Raw genomic sequence first — 24,176 nt, 5'->3', positions numbered from 1 at the left:
TGCGGCTGTGGCCTTCGGCTACTAAGCTCCGGCGGACTCGTATCATCGGCTTCGGCCGTGTCGAGCGGCGGCGAAGGACTCCACCTGTCAAGTGGAGATCGCATACTCCGGCCCGGGGCGATCTGTGATTGCTGGAGAAATTTAAGCCGAGGTCAAGCGCCAGCGAGCAACAACGAGGACTAACAAGGATCAACAAGCTGTTGGTTGGAAAGCTTTCAAGTCACACGCTCAGGGACTCTTCAGCCAACTACAATTCAATGATTGGCACCGCCATCCTACCTTGGACATACCATCATTCGCATTAGAGATCATCAAAATGACCTCTCATGAGGATGGACCAATCTTCCTCAACCCCATAATACCGGGCTTCAACCCAGACCCAACAGTCTGCGTAGTTCCGGCAACAGACTCAACCCCGACGACATACTTCCTATCAACTTCCACCTTTGAATACTTCCCAGGCTGCGCCATATACACCTCAGCGGACCTCATCAACTGGAAGCTCATCGGGCACGCACTCACGCGCAGAAGCCAGATCGAGCTGAGGACAGTCGAGCCGGGCGCCGGGAGCTGGGCGAGCACGCTGCGCTATCGACCTCAGGAGAAGCGCTGGTATCTCGCCAACGGGCTCTTTCAGAGATATCGACCCACGAGTGATGTGAGCAAAGACCATGCCTATGATTTTGAGACAATACTCATCAGAACTCATAGGAGCGCATCTTTCCTCGGGGATTCTATGTCTGGACGGATAACATCTGGGATGAGAACTCCTGGTCAGATCCCGTGTACTTTGACAATCCCGGATTCGATCAAGATGTGAGTGGCCGCCTCGACTATGACACGGGCAAGGCTGATCATACTTTCAGCTCTTCTGGGACAAGGACGGAAAGGTCTACCTCTCAACAACAGTGCGCATGGGAAAGCGAACCCCAGGCCTGAAGCTGAAAGACTTTGCCATCCACATTTCAGAAATCGACATTTCTACAGGCAGAACCCTCACTCCGCCGCAAGTAATCCGTGAATCCCCACACGGAATCGCAGAAGGATCACACATCATCCGCCGGGGAGAGTACTACTACCTCTTCACCGCCGAAGGCGGCACAGAGGCTGGCCACCAAGAGTGGGTTTTCAGAAGCCAGACTGGGCCGTACGGGCCGTGGGAGGGGCAGGGCAAGGCTCTGTGGTATAACGGGCCCGAGGAGGAGGTGCAGAGGACCGGCCACTGCGACGTCTTTGATGATGGCAATGGCAATTGGTGGGCTGTGCTACTTGGTGTGAGGCCAGTAAAGGCTGGAGAAAGATATCTTGAGCCGCAGATGGGTCGAGAGACGTTTCTGGTGCAGGTTGACTGGGTGGATGATTGGCCCGTGTTCAACAAGGGTCGCAACATCACACTTCAAACCGTTGGCAGGGAAGCGATTCAAAAGGCCGCCATTGCTGATGCTGACGGGATCAAGTGGAAGGCAGATCTATCCAGATCATCCCTGGAAATCGGCTGGTACCATAAGAGTAAGTGGGAGGATTCGAGGCCATGCGTCCGAAGCTGAAGCTGATTTGATCTTTCCAGATACGCCCATCAAGCCTTGCCATAGCCTGACGGAACGTCCCGGCTACCTGAGGCTCTACGGGAACTGCTTCGATCTCCAGAGTCCCGAATCGCCCGCAATGATCCTAAGGAAGCAGACATCGTATAGCGAGACCTTCAGGGCTACGATGCTCTTCAAACCCAGTCGGGCAGGGTATGAATCTGGCATTACCGTTTGGTGGAGTCAGTACTCCTACGCCACCATTGGCATTGGTGCAGTTCAACCACAAGATGGAGGATCCGCCGTACCGACAATCATCACGAGGGAGCCTACGGGCAAGGTCAATAAGCTCAAGGTACGTCATAGGCCGCCTGATCGCTTTCGGCGTTCTTTCTAACGTTTCAAGGTGGCACGACCCCTGTTGGATTCTGCAATACCCGCGCTTGATTTAGATCAGCCGGTAGAGCTGTCCATCACCGCCAAATCCTCTGACTATGAGATGAGTCTCTCAGTAGATGGGACTACGACGACAAAAATATTCAAATCAGAGGCGTTGACTATCTTCCCTCCCGTAGGAGGGGCTTTTTGCGGTGTCATGTACGGTGTTTACTCATTCGGACAGAGTGAACCGGTGCTGGATCCTTCGGATTTTAGAGATATTGAAATTCTAGAAATTTGACGGTAAATTTTCACAAGATGATAAAGGTAGCCAATCTTGCTCGCTATTCCAGCCCTTCAATTCAATGGCTCATTCCTGTGAGTTATCAACAGATCTGCCCCCCAGGAATGAGCAGCCAATGAAAGATTTTGTAAACTTGATACAGCCTAGCCTGGGGCATGTTGAGCTTCCCCCTCAAGCATGAAGGCCTGGATTTCATACCGAGTTCTTTTGAGTTTGAAGTAAACCCATCTGAGCACATGCAAGAGCTGCACAGACACGGACCTCCCTTCGGACCTCCTCAACCTCGACGCCACTTACTATGCGGACTCGCGAGTGCGACTCAAAATCACGTTGCAGTTTCCCTTCCGACATTCCGAGAGCTACAGTCGTAAGCTTCTGAAAGCGTCGTCTTAGCTTTCACATTGTAGTGATACATCCCACTATATGCTGCTCCGAAGGTTGTAGCTACTGTGCTTGGTAAGCCACAACTTTGAGTGAACGTCAAGTGAGATGATCACACCTGCGTTCCGTTCCTTAAAAGTATTCTGATCAATCATGAAGTAGAGGTCTTCTCCTCGGCAGGTTAACTCATATTCCCTTCAAGAAATGCACCCCGAAAACAGATAGCCATAACCACATCGCCGTTCCATTTTCTTCCATTTTCAGAAAAGAAAGCCACATTAGAGATCGCTTCATCACCATGGCTTCCTTCATCAAGACAGAACACTACGAACCCTACCCCAAACTCTCCCCCAATCTCCTCCGCAACCAATTCACCGCCAAAACAGTCCTCATAACAGGAGGCGGCTCCGGCATAGGCGCATCCACAGCCCGCAGCTTCGCCCAAGCCAACGCCGCAAAACTCATCCTCACCGGCCGCACCGAGTCCACCCTCCACCAAACAGCAGCCGCCCTCCGCGCAGATTTCCCCGACCTAGAAATCTCCCTCCACGTGGGAAGCGTCGCCTCCCCGGAGCACGTAGCATCCCTCTTTGCGAGCTTAGACCGCTCTCCGGATGTCCTCGTCAATAACGCCGGGTACCTCTCCGAGCCGGTGAGCTTCGTCGACGCGGATTTGAAGGATTGGTGGCAAGGGTTCACGACGAATGTGTTTGGCACGGCGCTTATGACACAGACGTACCTCCGCCACCGCAGGGGCTTACAGGCCGGAGCTGCTGATGGCAAGCCTGGAGTTATAATCAACATCAACACCAAGGCTGCATACGATTTCCATATCCCAGGTATGAGCAGCTACGGCGCAAGCAAGGCTGCGATGCTGCGCCTGGCGGAGGTCATCACAGATGACGTCCCGGCGTCTGAGGCGCACGTTGTCTCTGTTCACCCTGGCGCGGTGCAGACGGCCTTGCTGGCCAAGTCTGGGCTGAAAAGAAAGATGACGGATGGGAAATTGGCAGGGGACTTTGTGGTTTGGAGCGCTTCGGAGGAGGCGGCGTTTCTGAATGGGCGGATGGTGTGGGTGAATTGGGATGTTCCCGAGTTGGTTTCGTGGAAGGATGTTATTGTCGAGAAGGATCTGTTGAGGAGCAGTATTAAGGAGGCTTAGTTTTGTTAGCTTTCAGGAGGGTTTGACAGCGATTCTACTGCCATTCAAAGTTATACTTCTGTAGAGGCACCTGTATCATGGTTTATAACAAGAAAAACCGCTCCGATCAGAACCAATGAATGTCTTTGAAATACAAGCAAGGATTTTCCTCATCGAGTAGGCAGCTTCACTCTTCGCAAAAACTTCAAACTTCTCAAAGTTTTGGTTCAATATATACAATGAACTGAAGGCTATTTACGGGCCCGGCCAGACATTCAGCAACTCTCACGTCAAGACCGACCGCCACATATTCACACGACAGCCACGCTGTCACATCTAGTTGGTTTCGGCAACATGGTTGGTGACCAAGCAAGTCCACTCGTCGGTGCCGTAGTAAATGGTGTTGCCGTCGTTGTGCGACTGGCCAGTGCTGATCGTATCGCCCAGCTGCCAGAAAGCGTCGCCGGCCATGCCCGCGGTGGCAACGGAGGCGATTTGCCATGGTCTCTCGATCGTGCAGTGGTCGGATGGCGCGCCGTCTGTTATTTGAAGATTCGAATTAGTCGCTTTCATCTTTTTTTCTTCTTCTTCATAGGATTCCTGTATGTGGCTTGTGACTCACATTCTTCAAAGAAGCAGGGCTTGTTCGCGGCAACGCAGGCCTTTGCATGGTCAGCCACCCACTTGGCGCCAGTGTCGTATCCAACGCTCCCTGGAATCTGTCAGTGACCTTTCAATGATATATCGCTTATTTTGGGTAGACTTACATGAGTTGGGGTAGAAGTGGAACGTTCCGAAGTCCCTAAACAAAAATCAATCATCAGCATCACAGACACCACCACGGAGACCACATTCAAGGGGGGCAACATACAGGGTAGTAATGTTCAACAAACCAACCCAGTCAGTTCCCTCGCCGTATTGATAAGGGTAAGAAGTGTCGCCGGGCAGACCCATACCCTCGTCGCCGAGCGTCACCATGTGGTTGGGATCCAGGGACTTGACGTATGCCGAAGTAGACTTCGCCCAGTTGTAGATGACGGAGGTCGCGCAGCCCTGGCAGCGGGGCTCATTGGCCAGCTCCCACGCGAAGATGGCGGGGGACGCCTTGTACCGGTTGACTACGGTCTGGACGTACTTGAGGTACTGCGTCTGGGCCGCCGTGTTGGTGTACCAGCCGTTGTGATCGCCTCCGAAGGCGTTGACGTAGGCGTTGATTCCGCCATAGTCGTTCCTGGGACTACATCAGATAGGGGCCTTGAAGGTGTGTTTAGAGGAGGAACTCACCAGTTGTTGACAAAGTTGATGATGAGCTTGATGCCGTTCTTCTCAGCGGAAGCGACGACGGTGTCTAGGCGCCCGAGACCGTTCTCGCCAGTGTTGATCTGCGAACCCGACGCACTCAGGTATTGGAACCCTATCCGGTCATTAGCCTTCTACAGACATGAACTAGAAAGTCTAAGAACACTCCGTACAGTTGTCATACTGGGGAATCGTGTTCACGTCGTTGAAACCCCAAATACGAAGGATCCGGAGTCCAGAAGTCTTGAGATGACCCAGGACAAGGTCCACGTCGGCCGCGTTGGTGAGGAAACTGCACCAGTAGCAGTTAGTGCCGGGGTAGTACTTGGCCACGCCGTCGATGCTGAACTTGGTGCCGACGGCCTTGGGAAAGCCGGTGCTGGGCGGGGTCGTGGCCGACGACGTCCGTGACGTAGCGGCGACGGACGAGGTAGTTGCCGCGCGAGTCGAGGTCGCGAGGGTGCTGGAGCGGGAGGTCGTCGTCGCGGCGGAGCCTGGTGATATTGGTCAGTCTTTTGCAGTCTTGTAGCAAGAGTCATTGGAGAGAACCATACCGGGGAGACACTGCGAGTACCATTGGTTGCTGTACGTGCAGACTGAGCCGGAAACGCAGGTCGTTGCCCCAGTCCATCCCTGGCCACCACATTGTCCGTACAAGGGCGCCTGTGCAGAGACGGCGGCCGCGAGGGCAAGCGCACCAGCGACTGCGGACTTCATCTTGAAGATTCTGTCGATGATGGGCTGTGATTATAAGGGGATATAGACTGGTGTTCCTCTTGTGTCAAACCGGTGGGATGGCCAGCCATATTTGTATTCACGACGGTTCCAGAGCTTGACTCCCCTTCAACTGAGCTGTCAATATCTGGAACCGCCTCGCCGGATCGACGTCTTCCATGGCGCCCCTCTTCAAAAAAGGCTTGTCATGTAGAGACCTCTGAAATTCCATCAATGGCATCTCGGGAACACGGGCGGATGTGGCCATGTCTCATGGAGCCTGGGTCCCTGGATCGACTATGGACTAGCCTGCTCCGCAAATCGAGGGGATGGATATCCAGGAAGGGGACAATGTGGAGGGGGCAGGGCCGCAGGAACGAGCAGACAGATGTAGGATTCAGTTCAGCTCTGGTGATGGGTGGGCCGACGGGGCCGGTGCAGCGAAGTTTCCGCGTCGTATTGCATGGTTTGGACGAATGTCGTGGGTGCCCCAGACGGGACTACCGGGAGCCATATACCCACGATCTACGGTTGCGAATTCCGATAATCCACCACACGGTTATCTCAGTGAGCCATCAACAGCCACCATAGTAATTGGTCAATCGCTGTGTGTGATGAGAAGCGATAGCGAGGTCAGCGGCAAGACATTCCGACCTAGTTGTTCTGCAAAGCAAAGAAAGAGTTGAAGAAAAAAACGAGACTGAGGCAGGTTACCATTCTTGGTATAAGTTCCGCCTCGACCTATGGGGCTGCAACGGCGGAGCGTCGTCCGCCGCAGCCCGCATTCGAACAAACTCGCCGGCGTTTGACCCCGCTAACGGACATTGGCCACGCCGATGATGGTCTCCTCTAAGAGACTCAATTCAGAGTGCAAAGTGCCATTTTTGCTCGTTGGAGAGGAGATATAAGCCGACAACCCGACTTTCAGAGCAAAAGGTCATTATTATTATCTCTTTCAAAGTTGGTTCTTGGGCCAGGCTGGACAAGTCAGGAAACACACACCCTTACTTAATTGGATCTGAAAAGGCACAATGTCAGTAGACGTTCTGGGAAAGCCACCGTTGAACGCTTCTACCATAAAGGAACGAAATTTATCTCCTGTACACAATAAACTCGACTACGCATATCTATACGCTCTTATATGTCCCTTCACCATTGCTTCTCACTAAGTGATTAGGGATGATTGACAAGGTAGTCGTAAGATGCGGTCTATGCGACAATACCTGCCAACCTTCATCCGATCACTTTCCCCATCACCTGAGTATACACTGAGTACGCACACGACCAAAATATATGAGAAAGGTATGTAACCCCCCCTCATCTCCATTCCTGTCACCAACGGCAGCAGGCGCCCCACAGGCTTGTAAGGTCAGGTCAAACTGCCGTTTGGCGGGACGGTTAGGGGCGAGCCTTGTATACTCTATATATACCAGAGATTCAGCAGGCCACGTCTTTACCGGAGGGTACAAGCTCGAATCCCAGCACGAACATAGAGAGACGTAGCCACACTGGTAGTGAACTCTTTCTTAGTTTTGACTTACCTTATACTTAAGTATATTATTTAATTGCGTTATTTCAAGGACTGGCTTCTTTCCTTCGTCCTAGTTTATATCAATCAAACAGACAAACTCGCCCTTTTATAACTTGTATTTCTTACAAGATTATAGGCAAGCCCGTCATTGAGACAACTTTTCCGCGAATGAGGGTGATGAAGACCTGGAACAAGGTGTTAAGCTCAAGGATAGAAGAAAGGCACGGGAAGGTGCACGGCCCAGTTTGCGGGGATAGCTTGGTGCCACACTCGGACACTGATGACATAAGACGATAAGCGGGACGATGACGCGGTTGCACAGCCTCAAATGGATCATCAGCCCCTGAGCTGCCTCCATCCTCCGTTACTCTGGTGCTGTCCGCTGCCCATTTCCATATTATATTCCATTCTTTTCTTTTTTTTATCCTCCGACCGAAACGACGTTTGACAACTCTAAATACTACCTGCCCAATACATACTTATTTATTGAGCCCCTGTCGTCACGATACATTGACCTGTCTCACTCCTATCACTATCTACAAGGCCTCACCAATACCCACCACCAAAATGTCACGCTTCTCCCATCTCGACACAGACGAGGAACGTCTCCCGCACGGCATGCGCCGCGTAGGCTACGACGCCGACACCCAAATCTACACCTACCAAGACGCAGACGGAAGCTACTGGGAAGGCGCGCCCGGCGCCCAATACGGCCAACTCACCCAAGTTTCGGGCGCCTCATCAGCCGGCGCCGTGGGCACCGAGGAAGCCGAGCCCTTTATGCCCGGCGGCGGCGGCGAGCTCAACCGACGACGGAACCCGTGGGATGATCGAAAAGGGTGGAGGCACGAGATGAGGCCGCTTCTCAATTTCTTCGTGCTCATTGGGCTTTTCCTGCTCGTTTTGACGTGGTGGCTTTACCGTACGCCGTCGTCGTCGTCGTCGTCGTCGTCGGCGTCGGGCGGGGCTGAAGAGGAGGGAGAGATTGTGGTGCCACAGTGCGGTGGGCTGGCGGTGCCGTACAAGATTGAGATTGGGAATACTTGTTGGGCTATTGCTGAGGGCCAGAAGATGAAGATTGAGGATTTGCTCAAGGCGAATGAGGGGTTGGATTGCGATAAGTTGATGCCTGGGAGCTTTATTTGCATGCCTACCCTGGGGTAAGGTCGTTGGGTTATTAGGATGGCGGTCTCTCTCGAGTGAGAGGACTGCGGATATACATTTGCCGCTGGATACCCTGTCAAGGAGGAATACTCTTCTTCTGTCTTTTTATTCTTGTACCTCTCATCCTTGGTGTGTTAGTTTGTTTCTGGGGTTTCATGGTTAGAATTGATCGAGCTCGACGCTGGCTTCTCGGACTGGTCTCTGAGAAGTGTAGACCGCAGAGGGCTAGGTCGTGGCCTGCGCTGCCATTGAATGTCAGCTTCCGTGGAATCAACACGATGCTCTGAGATGGAGAAAAAGTGATGCAGCCTGTGATACTTGGATAAGCAACATCAAGACACGACGTTGGATTGCTAGACATGGATGTTGGTTAGGTATCGAGAAAGAAGTCGCCAGGCACTCAGCATCACATGCAAGTGATTTGAGATGGGGCAGACAGGATAAGGAAGGCTTATCGCATCCGCAGAGCCCAAGCCGTTTTGGACATCGTGAGCGGAGCTTCCCCAGGTTGGCAGGCCCGGCGGGCACTACACTACGAAGTACTTACTTTTCGCCAAGGGCAGGAAGGGAGTGTGCCGCTTGACCCGATTCGGTGTGAGGGCTGGGGGCTGAGCCGTATTTGTTACCTACCTAGCACGGGACAGAGAAGCTACATCTGCCGGAAGTATCGGTGCATATCCGGGCCCACTGTCGGGTACCTTGCACCAAGTACCGCTCTCTCTCTCCCCCAGACATTCCCGTGTCAGCTCCGCTTGTAGTGGTTATTTGGGCGTTGGTCGTGTGCCTGGCGTTTCCGCCTGTGATGACCGATTCTAGTTGAAAGGGGACCAGGTAGATAAGAATTGCAAGAGGCCAGTTACGGCGGCGACACAGAATGCGTTCATTGAAGTGATTCCTTGCTTCAATTGAGATCAATCGTAAAAGACGTTGTCAATGAAGCAAGTCTGTAGGGTGGGCCGACCGCGATGCGCTGTTTGCCGACGGGTATCGTGCCCACTGGGGGGGCGAAAAGGGGACTGGGACGCTGCTAACCTACTCCGAAGGTGCAACTCGTAAGAAGGAGAGGGGCTTTCTCTGGTGGTCGTATGTTGGAAGGGTTTAGCGCTGCCCTTTCCCCAGAATTACAGCGTCTGGGGAAGTGGGACACTGTGGAGCATCGCTGAGTATGTCTCCACTCGCCCCACAACACGGCTTCCCGTCGCTGCAATTCCCTTCCCCCATTCGTCCCCCCCTCTTGCGTTACTCCCTCCAGGCTCTAGGCCCCTTCCCTTCCCGTCTCGCGCTGCTCATCTTTCTACTTTCAGTGGAGTGTTTGCCTGGTACCCCCTGTTCTGTCCCCGCTATCCGTCGGTGTGTAGACAGGTGAGTGAGCAGGGCAACATAGTCCGACACTTTGCTGCTTAGCATGCTGCCTGAGTGCGATGGAAGTTGAGAGAGAGTTCATAGAATGAGGGAATGAAGAAGGAAAGAAACTGGCAATACGAAAGGGACACAGACCTACAAGACAAACATGGCTGGACCTTGATGGTTCGTGTGGGGTGGCCTCATGCCCTCCTCTTCCGTCTTCAGCAGAAGTCTAAGGCTTATGTATGTATGGTGAATGTGTTTGTGCACCGAGAAAGTCTGGGGAAAACGCGGCACGGTCGGTCAGGGTCATCCCGTTCTTCTGTCTCTTCCTGCTTCACTTCTCTTCAGGCTTCATCTCTCCATCGCGCCAGCGTTGCCTTGACTCGTTCTGCTATGGCCAGATTCAACTGCTCGTCAGTTGTTCATGTGGCATGTTGTAGTAAAAGCAACCGCCTCTCTCCTGGGACCTCTCAGCCAGAGAACGGTCTCTGAATTGTCTCTGTTCAATGCGATACCAGCCCATGCTTGCGTCACTCATCTGCCCACCCTCCACGTCGCAGCGTTGCACCAGGCGGCTGGGCCTACCATTCACTTCTCTCTAACCTGTGCTCTCGCCTCTCGCCTCCCGCTTCTGCCTCTGCCTCTGCCTCTGCCTCATGTTACTTGTGTTGCTCTCACTCCTCCTCCTCCTCCTCCTCTTCCCACACACGGGGCACCATCACAATTCGGCGCCAGTGTTTGTGCGCTTCTCTCCCCTTGGTATGGTCTCCCTCGCCTTGATGTACTTGGGTGACCCCCCCTTCCACCAGTCAAACATCCTCATCCGCCCCCAAACACACCCCCTTCCTTTCATCTGGCACCTTGGGCTGTGACGGCGACGTATGGATAGACCAGTCACGCGTGGATGATCTGTCTTACCCCGCACGCTCAGGACGGAACAACAGAACCCTCGAGGCAGTGCCCCTGAAGCCAGAGAGAGATCCTTTAAGAAGAGGACATCTGCCTCCTCTTCCGTGGCTTTTAATCTTGTGTGACTTGCCTTTCTATCTCATCGAATCATCTCATCTCGTTCCATCCAGCCCATCATCAGCTCGGAGGACATACATACATATCACAAGCCAAACTACAACCACAGTGGTGTTCTATACATCACCAACTATCAAGGTCGCTTCACTCCCATCTACACATACACACATACACACATAAAATCACACAAAATGGCCCCCCGTATCCCCGCCGCAAAGTCCACCGAGACCCTCTGCTACGGCGTCGCCACCGTCGGCGCCTTCCTCCCCATCTACCTCATGCTCCCCGGTGCCGAGCAGCGCCTCGCCTCCCAGACGACAAAGTGGGCGCCCCGCTGGGAGCGCAACCTCTCCTACTTCACGCCCGCCGCCGAGAGGGGCATCAAGCGCGTCGAGCCGCCAGTCTCCAACATTGTCCGCCGCATCGACAACAGGCTACCCCTCGAGAAGATGGCAAAGGGCCTCGACAAGAGGATCAAGAACGGTATCGATCGCTTCAACAACACCAAGTAGATGAATGACGTCTCTGGTGTGGAGGGGGAGGTGAGGGGATGACAGTTATGTAACCACCGTGTATACACTTGTGCCAAGCTGGATTAGGCTGAGGAGAAGAGTGGAGGATACAACGGAAAGATGATACCACATCTGGCTCTAGAGATATAGAGGATGCATTAGATATCTCATAGAAGACACAGCAACAAACAATAACAAAGCAGTTAAACTAATCACTGGCTCGCCCCTCGATGCGTTGGTCGCTGTGCGTGCCCTGAGTTCTCCAAACGCGCGGCAGTAATTACTGAACAGCACTTGCTGTGCAGTTTACTCGATGCGTGCCAGCCACAGAAAAGCCGTAGTTTCACCCGCTTGCTGGTGGGCATGGATGCTTGCATCTCGCTGCCACCCCAATCTGCAGATAATCAGGCCATGAATGAACGACCACGAACGCAAGAAGCACTGTCTCACCTCCCAAGTCCCATCGGCGGGGGTTTTTTCCCCCTTTCCCATGCTGCATTGGAATTCCCCAATTCTTTTCGTCATTGCCTGTCAGGCGATACAACTATACAACATTGATGTTGTTTCGTAAAACAAAAAAAAAGAAGGGTTGCAGGGAGCGGCCCGATGTGATTGAATTAGCCGCTGAAGCGAATTGCAATCCGGCCTGTTTGTGGCCTCATCTCTCTCTTCTTTTCTCTGGCACTCGCCATGCCAATACCTACGCGACCGCACCTGCATTTGCATTTATCGGCGCGGCACCGCCCGCACACTTGTCCGGAGGTTTAGGACCAAAGATTGATCGATTTCGACGCCATCTCGTTCCATTTTCGCTTCCCGTCCGCCGCCCTCTTTCCGAGACTCGAGGCAACTTTGCAAATGCACTCGCATTCCCGCGTGCATCTCTCGTCAACGATCGACAGCGGGTTCTCGAGTGGTTGCCAACACTGGTTGACTGTTGGACACGTCACAGTCGAAGAAAGCCCGACCGTCCATTCTGCATCTCTTGGCATCGCGAACGAAACGAAAACCGAAAGACTCGACCGTTGAGTCCAATACACAGCGCTGTGCAGAGCTGGACAGCTTCGGGCGATCGAATACCAGACACTTGAGATGCCCTCGGCCCCCCATCTGCCCATCTGAGATCGGTGCCTGGTGTCCACTGATCTGCCCGACAATTCAAATGCGGCGGGCATCTGCAAGTTGTAGTTCTGAGGAAAACCACTTGGCTTCTCCGTCGAGCAGGCATTCATGCAGGTCGGAGTGGTCCACATCTGCCAAAGACTCTGTGCAAACTGCCAGAATTGTCCTATAGATTGTTCTCGTCAGCCCACATATCCATCATGTCGTAAGTTCTTCCATACCAGCCGTCAATCTCCCCCCTCTCCCTGCATCGCTGCCCGGCAAGACAACTGCTTTATTAGTGCAACGCGGCCATGATTTCATGCTGTTCCCGAGTCTGGTCGGGATGTCGTTGCATGTGAACAAGTTATGCCCAATTCAACTTGACTACGAGGCAGCGGCTGCAAAATAAACGGCGGCCTTCATCTGGGAAGCCTTATTCTCATACCCTGAGAGTTCGGGCTTCGTCTGCCCTCTATGTCGAACATGCTTCCTCGGCTTGAGTTGCGCTTCTCGTCGTGGTAATTGCCATTTTGGACATGCAATCATAGCGGTAAACTCGAAGGCGCCTAAAGGTCTCAAGGCCATCGCTGGAGGACGTCGTGAGCAGCTTCGGCCCTTCATGGTGCTGGATCCGCCAGCTCTCCGTCGAGAATGCGAGCCTCTTCGTGCTTCATGGCTGTCTCTATAAAAAAAAACACCAGCCCTTCGAAGGGTCTTTCGTCAGGCAGTCCCCTGTGAAGACATATTGTAATGTCCTTATCATGGGCTGCAATGCATTTCGAGAACATCTGCGATTTTCTCGGGAGCAGTGTACAAGCCAGGACTGAAGAATGAGCCGGTCTTCCGTGACAAACGATTGTCCGCGTAATGCTACAACCGAAGCCATATGGAGAGGTATCATAATGGTACGAGGTAAGGGTTGATAGAGGTGACGATAGCTTCAGAGAAAAGAGCTTGGAGCTATGACGACTATCAAAGAAGAGAGCACAGGAAAAGAAGCTCTACTGCGTAAGCATTTGACATGTGGGGCCATCGTGAGTGCACCTGCCTTCCAATCTATGACCACCTGGCAGCATCTGGAGAAACTGTCCCTCGGCTGTCAACGGCTGCCTACGGTATTCAACCCACCTGCCAATTTCCAGCGCATGAACCATCACGACGCGAACGCGCTGGACAAGCCAAGCCAAAGTCGCATCCCACCACCCAAATGTCGATCTGTTGACGGCGCATTCGCACATCATCACCCAATCCCTGTCGACGCTACCGCAAGAAGGCTCGATATGACTCTACGCTCGTCGAGGCGCAAATTTCCTCCAGTCACGAGCTTGTCACGCACATAATTTTCCGACTTTACCTGAACTGAAGCGCTTTACAACCTCCAAATCAACCATCTTATAAATCCCGTTTTCCGTTTTATAACGATAACCCTCGACAATGAACTCAATGGCCCTCCCCCGAGCTCTAGCGAGTACCACCTGGCGCGCAGTCGCCGCCAACCCATCGGCCCCGGCCTCTCGCGCGGGGTTCTTTACCCAGCGGTGCTATGCTACCCGCGCCGCGAAGACGACGGCCGCCGCTGCGCCGGCTACCGCTACAAAGTCCACCACCGCTGCGGCGAAGAAGACCACGACCACGACGAAGAAGAGCGTGAGCACTTCTGCTGCTAGCAAGAAGGCTGCTGCTGCTGCTACTGCCGCTACTGCCACCAGCACTACCACGGCTGCCGCTGCGTCCAAGACCTCATCGGCCTCGACCAAGGCCAGTACCGCCGCTACCAAGGCGGCTGCCGCTTCGAGTACGACCCCGAAAGCTACAAGGACTGTCAAGAAGGCCGCCACGAGCACCACCAAGGCTGCTACTGCTACATCCGCTGCTGCTACCAAGAAGGCCGCTACAGCAAAGGCTGCCCCTCCTCCTGCTGTCGCTGCTGCTCCCGCTGCTGCCGCCGCCGCCCCGAAGACGCCCACCTCGGTCCCAAGTCCCGCACCCACAGCAAGCTCTCCCACGACAGCCCCGACGATGACTACCTCGAAACCGGCCCCTACTGCAGCGGCAGCGGCAGCGGCGCCGACAGCGGCTCCCATCCGGCCCTACGCACCCACACCCTCCACCCCGCGCCCCAGAGGCGGAAGTCCGACCCAAGCTGAACCCCAACAGCAAGGAATACCGGAGAGCGTACGGTACGGCGGCGAGGAAGTGGACCGCTACCATGGTGGCCATGCCCATCCTGCTCGTCACCTCCTACTTCCTCTTTGACAGATGTGAGTTACTGCCCGCGGCGGCCACTGTCCGTTAACTGTAAGGACCCTTTCACTGACATATTTCAAAAAGTGGCTCTAGGTCATGAAGCAAAAGTAATGCCGGATTTTGAAGGTGCTAAGAAGGCCGCAGAGGCACAGAAAGAGGTGGAGAAGTTTGTCGAAGAAGCACAGGCGCAAGCCAAGGCGGCATAGAGCCGTCAACTATAACTATATTGTAATGATCTTGATGAATACCCACTCCCATTCTTACCTGGCCGACTTGCACCCCCCCTTCACTGTGTGTCGATCCGGCGCCTGCTCTTCTCAATAACGACGAGCCTTTCCACTGGCAGCGACAGCATCGACTTGAGGCTTTTGTTCAGCCACCAGCGGCGCGAGTAGTTGACTGGGGTTGTCTTGCTAGCAAGCGGATGTACTTACCCCGGCTCTGTATCTCGAACAATTGACGAGCTGGCTTGTAACTTCCCTTAAAACACGGGTTAATATTCATTTTCAGCCTGGAATTCCGTCATGGTTGTCTTGAAGCCTTTCATGTAAACCCTCATCTTGGCATCAAGCTACCACATGCGGTTGCGCGCCAACCCAACAGCCGCGGCAAGCAGTCCCACGACAAATACACCGCCGATAACGATGCCTGCGATAGCGCCTGCTCCAACTGATCCAGTATCAGGGATGGCCTCGTCGGCCGCTGCGACGGCGAGCAGAACCCACGTCACGAGGACATAGGAGACCTGGTCAGACATTGAGTGTTTGGGGAGGCGAAAGAAGTTGATACTAGTTCTGAGGGTATGCCTTTGGAGAAGAGAAAATGAGAGCCAATGTAGTTATGATTGTGGTAGTTGTCCTGACTGCTCTACCGTGATCTCGAGGTGTCCTATTGTAAGTGTAAGGTGCTCGGGCGAGGGGATGTTGTTGAGCAGTCCTTCACAGCTAATCCATACACTGATTTACAGCTTCAGTCGCTGATCAGATCTAGATGAGGCGGATATTTTGATGGGATTAATTACGGGCAACGTGACTGATACGTAAGGCACACAAGATGGGTAGCCTGGTTGAGGGAGGTGAACTTGTATGGAATACGCTGGAACTGCCAGCCGGTATACACATATTTGGCTTGAACCGGTAGACCTTATCAGAAGTCCAATGCCTTCCAATCCTAACAACAAATATCGGGCCTGGTGACCGAGGGGTGAAAGCCGTGAAGTGCTGACTAGTGCGTGATTCTCCGTACTCTTCAGGACTCCTGCGTTCGAACATCGGTCGGCTCCTGTTGTTTTTGCTTTTTTGTTTTTTTGTGACTTTTTCTGGATATCGTCTATGTTTATGAATCACAGAGTTATATCTCACGACGACTTCGTGAGTCCAATGAATCACTACATGTACCATACTGAAGGTAAGCAGGTTGGATCTTCACAGAGATCATGAGACGTAACTGATAGACTTGGTAAACATAATAGTAGGTGCGCTCTCCATTACAATCTAGATACTTCCTTCCTCTCCTCCTGTTGCTGCTGGTTCTCCTCAGGATTCCCGCAAAACGTCACAGTCTTCCTCGGACCCTTGACAGTACCACTCTTGGTAAGCAACTTCCTCTTCCCAGCCGTCGACAAGGGCGGATCATCATCCTCGTCCCGGATATAATACGCCCAGTCAGCCGTCTCATCCAGCTCCGTCTGTGAGTACCCGTTTCCCAACCACGCGAATCTGTTCCCGGCATACTTGACCTCGAGATCATCCCACCGGACCTCCTTGATGGCCTCAATGTAATGCAGCGTCGAGCCCGGCCACAGCGCCACGACAGGGCCGTCATCACGGGGCTTATACCACGAACGACAGGAATCTGACCACACGGTCTGCGGCATGAAGGACTCTTTGTAGTCCACAAAGTCACGGACTGCCTCCTCTTTGGGCGTGAAGGAGACTACATTGGTAGTCTGGTAGCGGTCAATGACCTTGAGCATCCAGTCCGCCTGCGCCTCGATGGCCGGGAGGACGGGACCGTTGCCGATGGGGCAGTTGGGACCCAACATGATAAAGTAGTTCGGGAACCCGGACGCCGCCATACCCAGGTACGATTCAGGATCGGAGGCCCATTTATCCTGGAGGTTCTCGCCCAAAGGACCGATGATGGGGAAGCGCGGCTTGAAGGATGTGTCGAAGCCCGTGGCGCATATGAGGACGTCTACGGGATACTCCCGCCCGTCGTCAGCGACGCACCCTCGTTCTGTGATCTCCTTGATCCCGCCGTACACGACCTCCACGTTGGGCTTGGTGAGCGACTCGAGGTAATTGACACCGGGCGTCAACCGACGACAACCCACGCCCCAGTCCGGAATGAGCTTCGACTCGAGCGATGGGTCGTTGAGCTTCTCCTTCATCTGCTGGATAAAGTACGCGTGCGTATCCTCGTTGATTTTATTGTTCTTGAGGAATATCCCAAACTGTCCATTGAGTCCGGACTCGTTATTCTTGCGATACTCGAGGAGGGCCCCGGGCTTCGTCGAGAAATCCGCCTTCTCGGCGGGGCTGAACAAGTGCTGTTCGAGACCTTGCGCGGGTGACACCCACGTCGGTCTGCGGATGAAGGTCGTCACGCGCTTACACTGTTCGCGGATTGCTGGCAGGACTTGGATGCCTGAGCTGCCGTTGCCGATCAGGCCGACGTGCTTGCCTTCCAGAGAGACGGTGTCGTCCCAGTTTGCGGTGTGAAGTAGCTTGCCGCGGTACTTTGAAAGGCCAGGGATGTCTGGCCATTTCCAGTTGTTGAGGACGCCACCTGCGTTGATGAGAAAATCGCAGTGGTCGATAATTGTTTCGCCGGTGGACGTGTCTCTGACGTGGACGTCGTAGCCGCCGGTTTCCGAGTTCCAGTAGGCGCCAATGACCTGGTGTTGGAGCTTGATGTATTGGTATAGCGAATACTTCTTGGCAAAGGTTTCAAAGTATTCTAGGATCTCGGGCGCTGGGGGGTACACGGCCGACCAGTCCAGCTTCGGTTCAAAAGTCCAAGTATAATTGTGCGATGGAAAGTCGCAGGCGCACCTTTGGAGGTCAGTACTTGAAGATCTTGGTCTGGGGAAGCCTTTGTTGACTTCGACTCAAAAGGCACACGTACCCGGGGTACTTGTTTTCGAACCATGTCCCAGCTACCGACGGGTTCTTTTCATAACACTGAAGCGAGTAGTTGGAGAAGTGTCGTTGGAGCTTGTAAGCCAGCAATAAGCCAGAAGCACCTGCGCCGACGCAGATGATACGGACGTGCCTTTCGCTGTGGATAGGAGCTGATGGGCGTCTTGCTGCGTCTCTGTCTCCTGCGCTTGTGGGTTCTGGCAGCAGAATGTCGCCCATGGTCACGTTGTATCAAGTCAGAATTCCTTGGATGAAGTATGTTAAAGAAATTTCAAACTTACACAGAAGGCAAGCTCGAGGAGTTTAAACATAAGTGTCAGATGTTTATATTCATACAAGACAGCACAAGAGGGCAATGTATATGGAGAAGAGGTACAAGGAATCTGGGACGTTGACGGTCTCCGTAAATTCACGTCACGTATCAAACCATCGTAACTAATGACCAAAAGACATAGTTCTAGCGTCACAGAAACAAAAGTTTCCCCGCCAAAGGTAAGCCATAGCCGTGTATGTTTGTATCTCAACGTGGAATTCAGGTCCCACGACTCTCCCTAGACATGGCGGAGATCAGACAACCTCGGTGGTGGCGTTCAAGCTGTCCCGGAAGACGGCTCCGTGCATGCCGTGCTGCAGATGCGGGCAGCATCAACGTCAGGCAACTGAGTCCACTCTGGCATTGATAGCAAATCTCAAAGTCATTTCGAGTCAGAGTTGTGAGCCGCACAGTGAGTTTACTGACTCAAAAGTGTGTCCTGCCTATGAGAAATGCAGGATATCTCGAAGATATGGCACCCACTCGGGCCCATCGGAGTATGGAAATGTCAAAGATGGGGTGGGGGCTGATTGAGACCAACATTGGCCGAATCTGATACACCACTCTTGTTGCTTGCCATGCTTAGAAGTAGGCGCGAGAACAACTTGGCTGATGTCGTCTGTACATAAGTCTGAGACAAATTTGCCTGCTTAAGAGGGATTGGCTAGACTTACTTCGGCAGTTGCTCATGAGATAGAAGGGCATTGCCGTCCCGGGAAGGATCTAGTGTCCGCACTCCACGATGTTGCACTGTATAAGTGATCTTCGGGTTATCATATATGACCGCGGACCCCGGCGAAGGCCTCACATAAAAGACTACATGAGGGTAGCAGTGACTACCTTGGCCAGAGGGGCACATGCGGCTTTGCGGGGAAACAAACAGTAGGTGGAAAAGACTGCGGGTATGTCGGAAGACCTCAACCGGGAAATGGAGCGTGAACTGAGGTTACACAAAAAGGTACATACCTTTCTTGACGTTCCTGTAAGGAATATCGAGGAAGGCCGGTCTAATCGGAAGAGATGCTGCTCAAGTCTGTATTCAAGCGCGGAGGCTACACTTGTTTGAGCATGGAGTTCGTCAAGATCTTCGTCGCGGTTTTGTTCAACATAATATGTGCCTGCATGCAAGCTACCCTTTATATGCTATTCGACAGTTGATGATAATCTGCAGATCCTTTCTGTATAGCCAGCCAATTAAATACAAGAGTTGCAATCCATATTCATCACCTCCTCCGGCGCCAAGTATCAAATCCGTTATTGTGTAACCCCACTATAAATTCACAACCTCGATCTTGGACTCTTTGCGGCCTTCTCCAGGGCCGCTGCATCTCTCTTAGACCACTCACGCATCACTTTCCTCTGAATCTTCCCACTTGCAAGCTTGGGAACCTCATCGACAAACACTACACCACCGACGAGCGCCTTATGCTTGGCAACCCTCGGCTTGATCCATTCCTGGATATCTTCTGGCTTGACCTTCCCTATTGAGACATCTTGGAGAGCCACGTATGCTCTAGGCCATTCGTTGCCCTCACTATGTTGTGATGTCAGTGTTTTGAAAGCTGCAGGCGTTCCAATATTATGTATGCTACTCACATGGTGATGCCCACAACGGCTGCGTCTGCAACATGCTCGTTCTCGAGCAAGACGGCTTCCAATTCTGCGGGCGCAACTTGGAGGGCGTTGACCTTGATAAGCTCCTACAAATTTTGTCAGAATATTGCCTAGCTTTGAGGACGTAAAGACAAGACACTTACCTTCTTACGGTCCACGATCCAGAAGTAGCCATCTTTATTGCAGACGGCGATGTCACCCGTCTTGAGCCAGCCATCCACCAGCGCCTCCTTGGTGGCAACCTCGTTGCGCCAGTACCCGAGGCAAATGTTAGGGCCCCTCATACACAACTCTCCCGGCTCACCAAAGCCAACCTCCTTGCCCTCCTCATCCACCAGCTTACAGTCACAGTTTGGCGCCAGCTTTCCCACACTGCCAGTGTCGTCTTTGATGCCCCCCGGCACCATGATCCCACCGCAAGTCACCTCCGTCATCCCCCACCCCTGGTTGATCTGCACCGAGAACCTCCTCTGGCACTCATTCTGCAGCTCCCGCGACAAGGGCGCCGCTCCACAGAGCATGTCCTTGACGCTCGATAAGTCGTAGCGGGCCGTCTCTGGCCGCTTCGACAACATGACGAGGATAGGGGGCGCGACTTGTAGGTTGGTAATCTTGTGCTTGCCAATGGCGAAGAGGAAGTCCTCGTACCGGAACTCTTTCATGATGTAGATCGGAACGTCCAGTTTCATCGCCATGAGGACGGCGTAGAGCTGGCCGTATGCGTGATAGAGGGGCAAGAAGCCGATCCATCTCTCCCGCGGCCGGTTCTCAAAGGAGTATGGCTTTTCCGCGTATCTCATGTAGATCGTCTGCTCGACGTTGGCGATGAGATTGTGATGTGATACGCAGACGCCTTTTGGCAGGCCAGTGGTGCCCGATGAATAGTTGATGGTTGCAACTGTGCTAGTTGACTCTTCTGCGCTCAACTCTGGCCATTGATACGAGTCTGCCTGGGCTGGCGTGCCAATCATCTGCCTCCAGTCCGGCACACCGTGCTTGGCCGGATTCTCAACCTCGGAGAACTGAAAGATCCGAGAACGAGGTATTTTGGACTTGTCTGCGGCTTCCAAGACCTGCTCTAGATGATTTGGGTGGACGAGTACAACCTTGGCCGCAGTGTTGGTCATTTGATGCACAAGCTCTGCACAGGTTCAGTTAAGACATATACTGAGTGGTGTCGATTGATTTGTGAAAACGTACCAGGGACTGTGTAAGCTGGATTGGCGCCACTGAATACGCAACCTACGGACACGATACCAAGGTATGCCACCGGCACGAAGATTTGGTTGGGTGTGCATATCATGACCACGTCTCCGCGTTTGAGACCGAGGTTTTGGAGGCCAAATCCAAGTCTCTTCACCCATTGCAGCATCTGTTTTGGTGAGAGGTTGATTTTGTCATCTTTACAGTCGATCCATATGGGTTCGTCAGATGGCGTTGATCCTTTGGGGAATAGGTATGAGAGAAGATTCGTCTTTGGAATATCCAGGGACGGAAAGGGTGACTTGAAGACCATTTTGGCGTCGTTGGTCAGCTCTGATGTGCTAAGGAGACAGGAACAAAGTGAGATTAAACGCAGAAGACCTAAAGGTTGAAGGGAAAATTCAAAACTTGATTAAGATGTTGAATGTCGCCAGATGGAAGTTCACGAAGCTTGAAAGTACATCTCAACCTAATGAGTCTAGAGAGTCAGGCGTTATCATGAAATCTGACTACGAACCCTGACATGGGTCCGCGTGTGTTGTACCGTCGTCATCCTGTCCAGGTCTGAGCAGCATGGGAAACATGGCCGTGTCTTCCCTCGGGATCGCCTCGGTAGGGGGCTTTATGCGGGGTAGCGTTGGGGAAACCTGGGGTCGTGCCGGGCGCCATATTGCTACCCCGACTTGCCCGAGTTCCCCGGGAGGAGACTAAACCGAAGCGACCGGCAATAGCCCCGGGAAGCTCTTTGCTTTGCGTTTGGTCACTGACTGACTATCTCGATCTGACACTTTTTCGTTGTCTTGTGATGGCGATTTGCTAAGACTGTTGCTTGTGGGCCACTACGTCTACTTAGTTATCCTCCACCATGTCGGAACTCAAAGACTTTGGTTCTACGTTCTCCCTCGAGGGGAAGACTGCCCTCGTCACTGGGGGATCTCGCGGATTAGGCCTGCACATGGCCACGGCATTCCTTCTCTCGGGTTGCTCTCACGTCATCATCACCGCTCGAAAACTGGAGGGCGAGCAAGGCATCAGCCAGGCCATTGAAAAGCTTAATTGTCTCCCCAATACTCGAGGAAAGGTAATCGGAATCGCTGCCAATGTCGCCGACTCTAAAGATATCATCCGTCTCGTCGGAGAAGTGAAGGACATCGTGAGCGAGAAGGGGCTGAACATCTTGGTCTGCAATGCTGGAGCAGCATGGGGTTCCAAGTTTGAGGATGCCCCGCCCAGCAGCTCTGTCAAGATTTTGGATCTCAACGTGAGGGGCGTCTTTGAATTGGTCCAGAAGTGAGCGCATTTCCATGAGTGAATGATTTAGTTAAATCAATGTGTTGACATCGAGAATAGGTTCCTACCTCTACTGGAGAAAGCAGCATCAGAAGACGACCCAGCCCGGGTTCTCACGGTGAGTTCAACAGCGGGTGGCAATGTACCGCACGTTGGGGAACACGGTACTATCATGTACGCGGCATCGAAAGCAGCTGCCAATGTGAGTTCTTATTTCTCAATTCAAGGAGATCGTCGTGAGTGCAGTGTCGCTCACATGCCATTTCCAGCATCTGGGACGTAATTTCGCGGTCGAGCTAGGCCCGAAGAACATCACGTCCAATATCATTGCCCCCGGCTTTTTCCCGTCGAAGCTGGCACAAGGTCTCATCAACAACCTTGGGGGCATTGAGGAGCTGAGCAGAGGCAACCCTCTTGGCAGGCTTGGTGAGCCAGAAGATATTGCTGGAGTTGCCGTGTTCCTGTGTTCTCGGGCAGCGAAATACGTGTAGGTGCGTTTCCGATTGTGTCATAATCCCTACTGATATCTCTGGATAGAAACGGCGTGGTCATTGAGATTGACGGAGGGGCGCGGCTAGTTGCTGGAAGACAGTCCAAGATCTGAGATGATGGGTTGTTGGAATATGGCTAAATCACAGGATAGCATATCTGGTATAACGTGCGAAGACATAAACGACCTGATGAGATGTGAAGATGGGATAGGCATCGTTTGGCGATGGTCACAGGCTAGTAGTAATGGCACAACCTCTCGCCTCGCTATTCGAAATATACTATTGTGTACGACTCTCATTGCCACCTCAGTATGTCAGGTTCACCATGACAGTCTTGGGCTCCGTGAAGGTTCTCAGCGCGTTGATCGCGCCCTCCCGACCTAGTCCACTCTCCTTGGTACCACCAAACGGTGCCGTCAAGAACATCAAGCTAATACAGTTGATTCCCACCATGCCACTGTCAATCTCCGAAGCAACTCTCAAGCACCGGTTGATGTCTTGACTGAAGATGCCGGCCATGAGTCCAAAGTTGGTATCGTTGGCCTTCTCAATGATCTCCTCTTCTGTTTCGAACTTGTTGATGATGGACACTGGCCCAAAGATCTCCTGTCGAGCAATCTCGGCATCTTGAGCCACGCCCTCGAAAACCGTGGGCTCGACGTAGTAGCCCTAGATTGGCTGTTAACAAGTTTCTATCGTCCGGGCGGCGAATGCAGTGCTTCATGGGCAGAAGCCCTTACCTTGTCGCCAACTCGACCTCCACCAACCAAAAGCGTCCCTTGACCTCGCTGACCTCGCTCAATGAAGCCTTGAACCCTCTCAAATTGAGCTTTATCCACCAGTGGGCCAATGGTAGTTCCCTCAGCGTCCGGGTCACCGACACCCTTGAGCTTCTCCTCCATGGCCTTCTTATAACCGGCAACGAACTCGTCGTAGATGGGCGCCTCGACATACACCCTGCTAGCAGCGACGCACACCTGTCCCGTATTCGCCGTGATGGCATTCGCGCACCAGGTGATTGCGTTCTCGAGGTTACAGTCCTTGAACACGACTGCGGGCGATTTTCCGCCGAGCTCGAGCGTCACCCGCTTCATGTTGCTCTTGGCCGCCATCTCCTGGATCTTGCGGCCCGTGTTCGTCGAGCCTGTGAAGCTGACCTTGCGCACCTTCATGTGGCTGGCTAATAGCGCACCTGTGCTTCCATCGCCAGAGACGATCTGGAATACGCCTGGTGGGAACCCGGCCTGTTCGATGAGGGTACCGAAGGCCAAAGCTGCAAGCGGTGTCTTCTCCGATGGCTTCAGGATGAAGCAGTTGCCCATTGCAAGCGCGGGACCAGCCTGTACGATTCCTTAGTAGCATGAACAAAGTAAGGAGAATCATTCCGTTTGGCTTCATACCTTCATGCCAATACTCCCAACAGGGCCGTTCCAGGGAATGATTCCACA

The 24,176-nt window shown here is 53.1% G+C and overlaps 10 protein-coding genes across 10 annotated transcripts; 6 read left to right on the top strand and 4 right to left on the bottom strand.

Moving 5' to 3' along the window:
* Nucleotides 1-316: 316 nt before the first annotated feature.
* Nucleotides 317-2,685, top strand: N0V96_000077 (uncharacterized protein; the record flags this gene model as incomplete). Its single annotated transcript, XM_065755823.1, has 5 exons — nucleotides 317-658; nucleotides 712-816; nucleotides 867-1,509; nucleotides 1,568-1,881; nucleotides 2,653-2,685. 5 exons carry the CDS (start codon nucleotides 317-319, stop codon nucleotides 2,683-2,685), a joined length of 1,437 nt encoding a protein of 478 aa, XP_065615063.1.
* Nucleotides 2,686-2,742: 57 nt separating this feature from the next.
* On the top strand, nucleotides 2,743-3,751 carry N0V96_000076 (uncharacterized protein; the record flags this gene model as incomplete). Its single annotated transcript, XM_053191783.2, has 2 exons — nucleotides 2,743-2,747; nucleotides 2,854-3,751. The coding sequence occupies 2 exons, from the start codon at nucleotides 2,743-2,745 to the stop codon at nucleotides 3,749-3,751; spliced, it is 903 nt and encodes a 300-aa protein (XP_053050867.2).
* Nucleotides 3,752-4,066: 315 nt separating this feature from the next.
* Nucleotides 4,067-5,746, bottom strand: N0V96_000075 (uncharacterized protein; the record flags this gene model as incomplete). Its single annotated transcript, XM_053191784.1, has 7 exons — nucleotides 4,067-4,269; nucleotides 4,353-4,442; nucleotides 4,498-4,532; nucleotides 4,602-4,961; nucleotides 5,015-5,144; nucleotides 5,203-5,523; nucleotides 5,584-5,746. The coding sequence occupies 7 exons, from the start codon at nucleotides 5,744-5,746 to the stop codon at nucleotides 4,067-4,069; spliced, it is 1,302 nt and encodes a 433-aa protein (XP_053050868.1).
* A 2,095-nt stretch (nucleotides 5,747-7,841) lies between these two features.
* N0V96_000074 (uncharacterized protein) lies at nucleotides 7,842-8,438 on the top strand (the record flags this gene model as incomplete). Its single annotated transcript, XM_053191785.1, has 1 exon — nucleotides 7,842-8,438. One exon carries the CDS (start codon nucleotides 7,842-7,844, stop codon nucleotides 8,436-8,438), a length of 597 nt encoding a protein of 198 aa, XP_053050869.1.
* Nucleotides 8,439-11,002: 2,564 nt separating this feature from the next.
* N0V96_000073 (uncharacterized protein) lies at nucleotides 11,003-11,323 on the top strand (the record flags this gene model as incomplete). Its single annotated transcript, XM_053191786.1, has 1 exon — nucleotides 11,003-11,323. One exon carries the CDS (start codon nucleotides 11,003-11,005, stop codon nucleotides 11,321-11,323), a length of 321 nt encoding a protein of 106 aa, XP_053050870.1.
* Nucleotides 11,324-13,861: 2,538 nt separating this feature from the next.
* Nucleotides 13,862-14,880, top strand: N0V96_000072 (uncharacterized protein; the record flags this gene model as incomplete). Its single annotated transcript, XM_065755822.1, has 2 exons — nucleotides 13,862-14,660; nucleotides 14,768-14,880. The coding sequence occupies 2 exons, from the start codon at nucleotides 13,862-13,864 to the stop codon at nucleotides 14,878-14,880; spliced, it is 912 nt and encodes a 303-aa protein (XP_065615062.1).
* A 1,280-nt stretch (nucleotides 14,881-16,160) lies between these two features.
* On the bottom strand, nucleotides 16,161-18,036 carry N0V96_000071 (uncharacterized protein; the record flags this gene model as incomplete). The annotated part of the gene is made up of 2 exons (XM_065755821.1): nucleotides 16,161-17,678; nucleotides 17,800-18,036. The coding sequence occupies 2 exons, from the start codon at nucleotides 18,034-18,036 to the stop codon at nucleotides 16,161-16,163; spliced, it is 1,755 nt and encodes a 584-aa protein (XP_065615061.1).
* A 1,372-nt stretch (nucleotides 18,037-19,408) lies between these two features.
* On the bottom strand, nucleotides 19,409-21,116 carry N0V96_000070 (uncharacterized protein; the record flags this gene model as incomplete). The annotated part of the gene is made up of 4 exons (XM_053191789.2): nucleotides 19,409-19,664; nucleotides 19,727-19,830; nucleotides 19,888-20,885; nucleotides 20,945-21,116. The coding sequence occupies 4 exons, from the start codon at nucleotides 21,114-21,116 to the stop codon at nucleotides 19,409-19,411; spliced, it is 1,530 nt and encodes a 509-aa protein (XP_053050873.2).
* Nucleotides 21,117-21,812: 696 nt separating this feature from the next.
* On the top strand, nucleotides 21,813-22,728 carry N0V96_000069 (uncharacterized protein; the record flags this gene model as incomplete). The annotated part of the gene is made up of 3 exons (XM_065755820.1): nucleotides 21,813-22,237; nucleotides 22,298-22,439; nucleotides 22,465-22,728. 3 exons carry the CDS (start codon nucleotides 21,813-21,815, stop codon nucleotides 22,726-22,728), a joined length of 831 nt encoding a protein of 276 aa, XP_065615060.1.
* Nucleotides 22,729-23,034: 306 nt separating this feature from the next.
* Nucleotides 23,035-24,134, bottom strand: N0V96_000068 (uncharacterized protein; the record flags this gene model as incomplete). The annotated part of the gene is made up of 3 exons (XM_065755819.1): nucleotides 23,035-23,397; nucleotides 23,469-24,068; nucleotides 24,129-24,134. 3 exons carry the CDS (start codon nucleotides 24,132-24,134, stop codon nucleotides 23,035-23,037), a joined length of 969 nt encoding a protein of 322 aa, XP_065615059.1.
* Between the last annotated feature and the right edge of the window lie 42 nt (nucleotides 24,135-24,176).

The sequence above is a fragment of the Colletotrichum fioriniae genome, assembly GCF_027942845.1.
Source record: "Colletotrichum fioriniae strain IMI 355084 chromosome Unknown scaffold_1, whole genome shotgun sequence".
Lineage (NCBI taxonomy): Eukaryota > Fungi > Ascomycota > Sordariomycetes > Glomerellales > Glomerellaceae > Colletotrichum > Colletotrichum fioriniae.
This window is presented reverse-complemented; position numbering and strand designations above follow the sequence as displayed.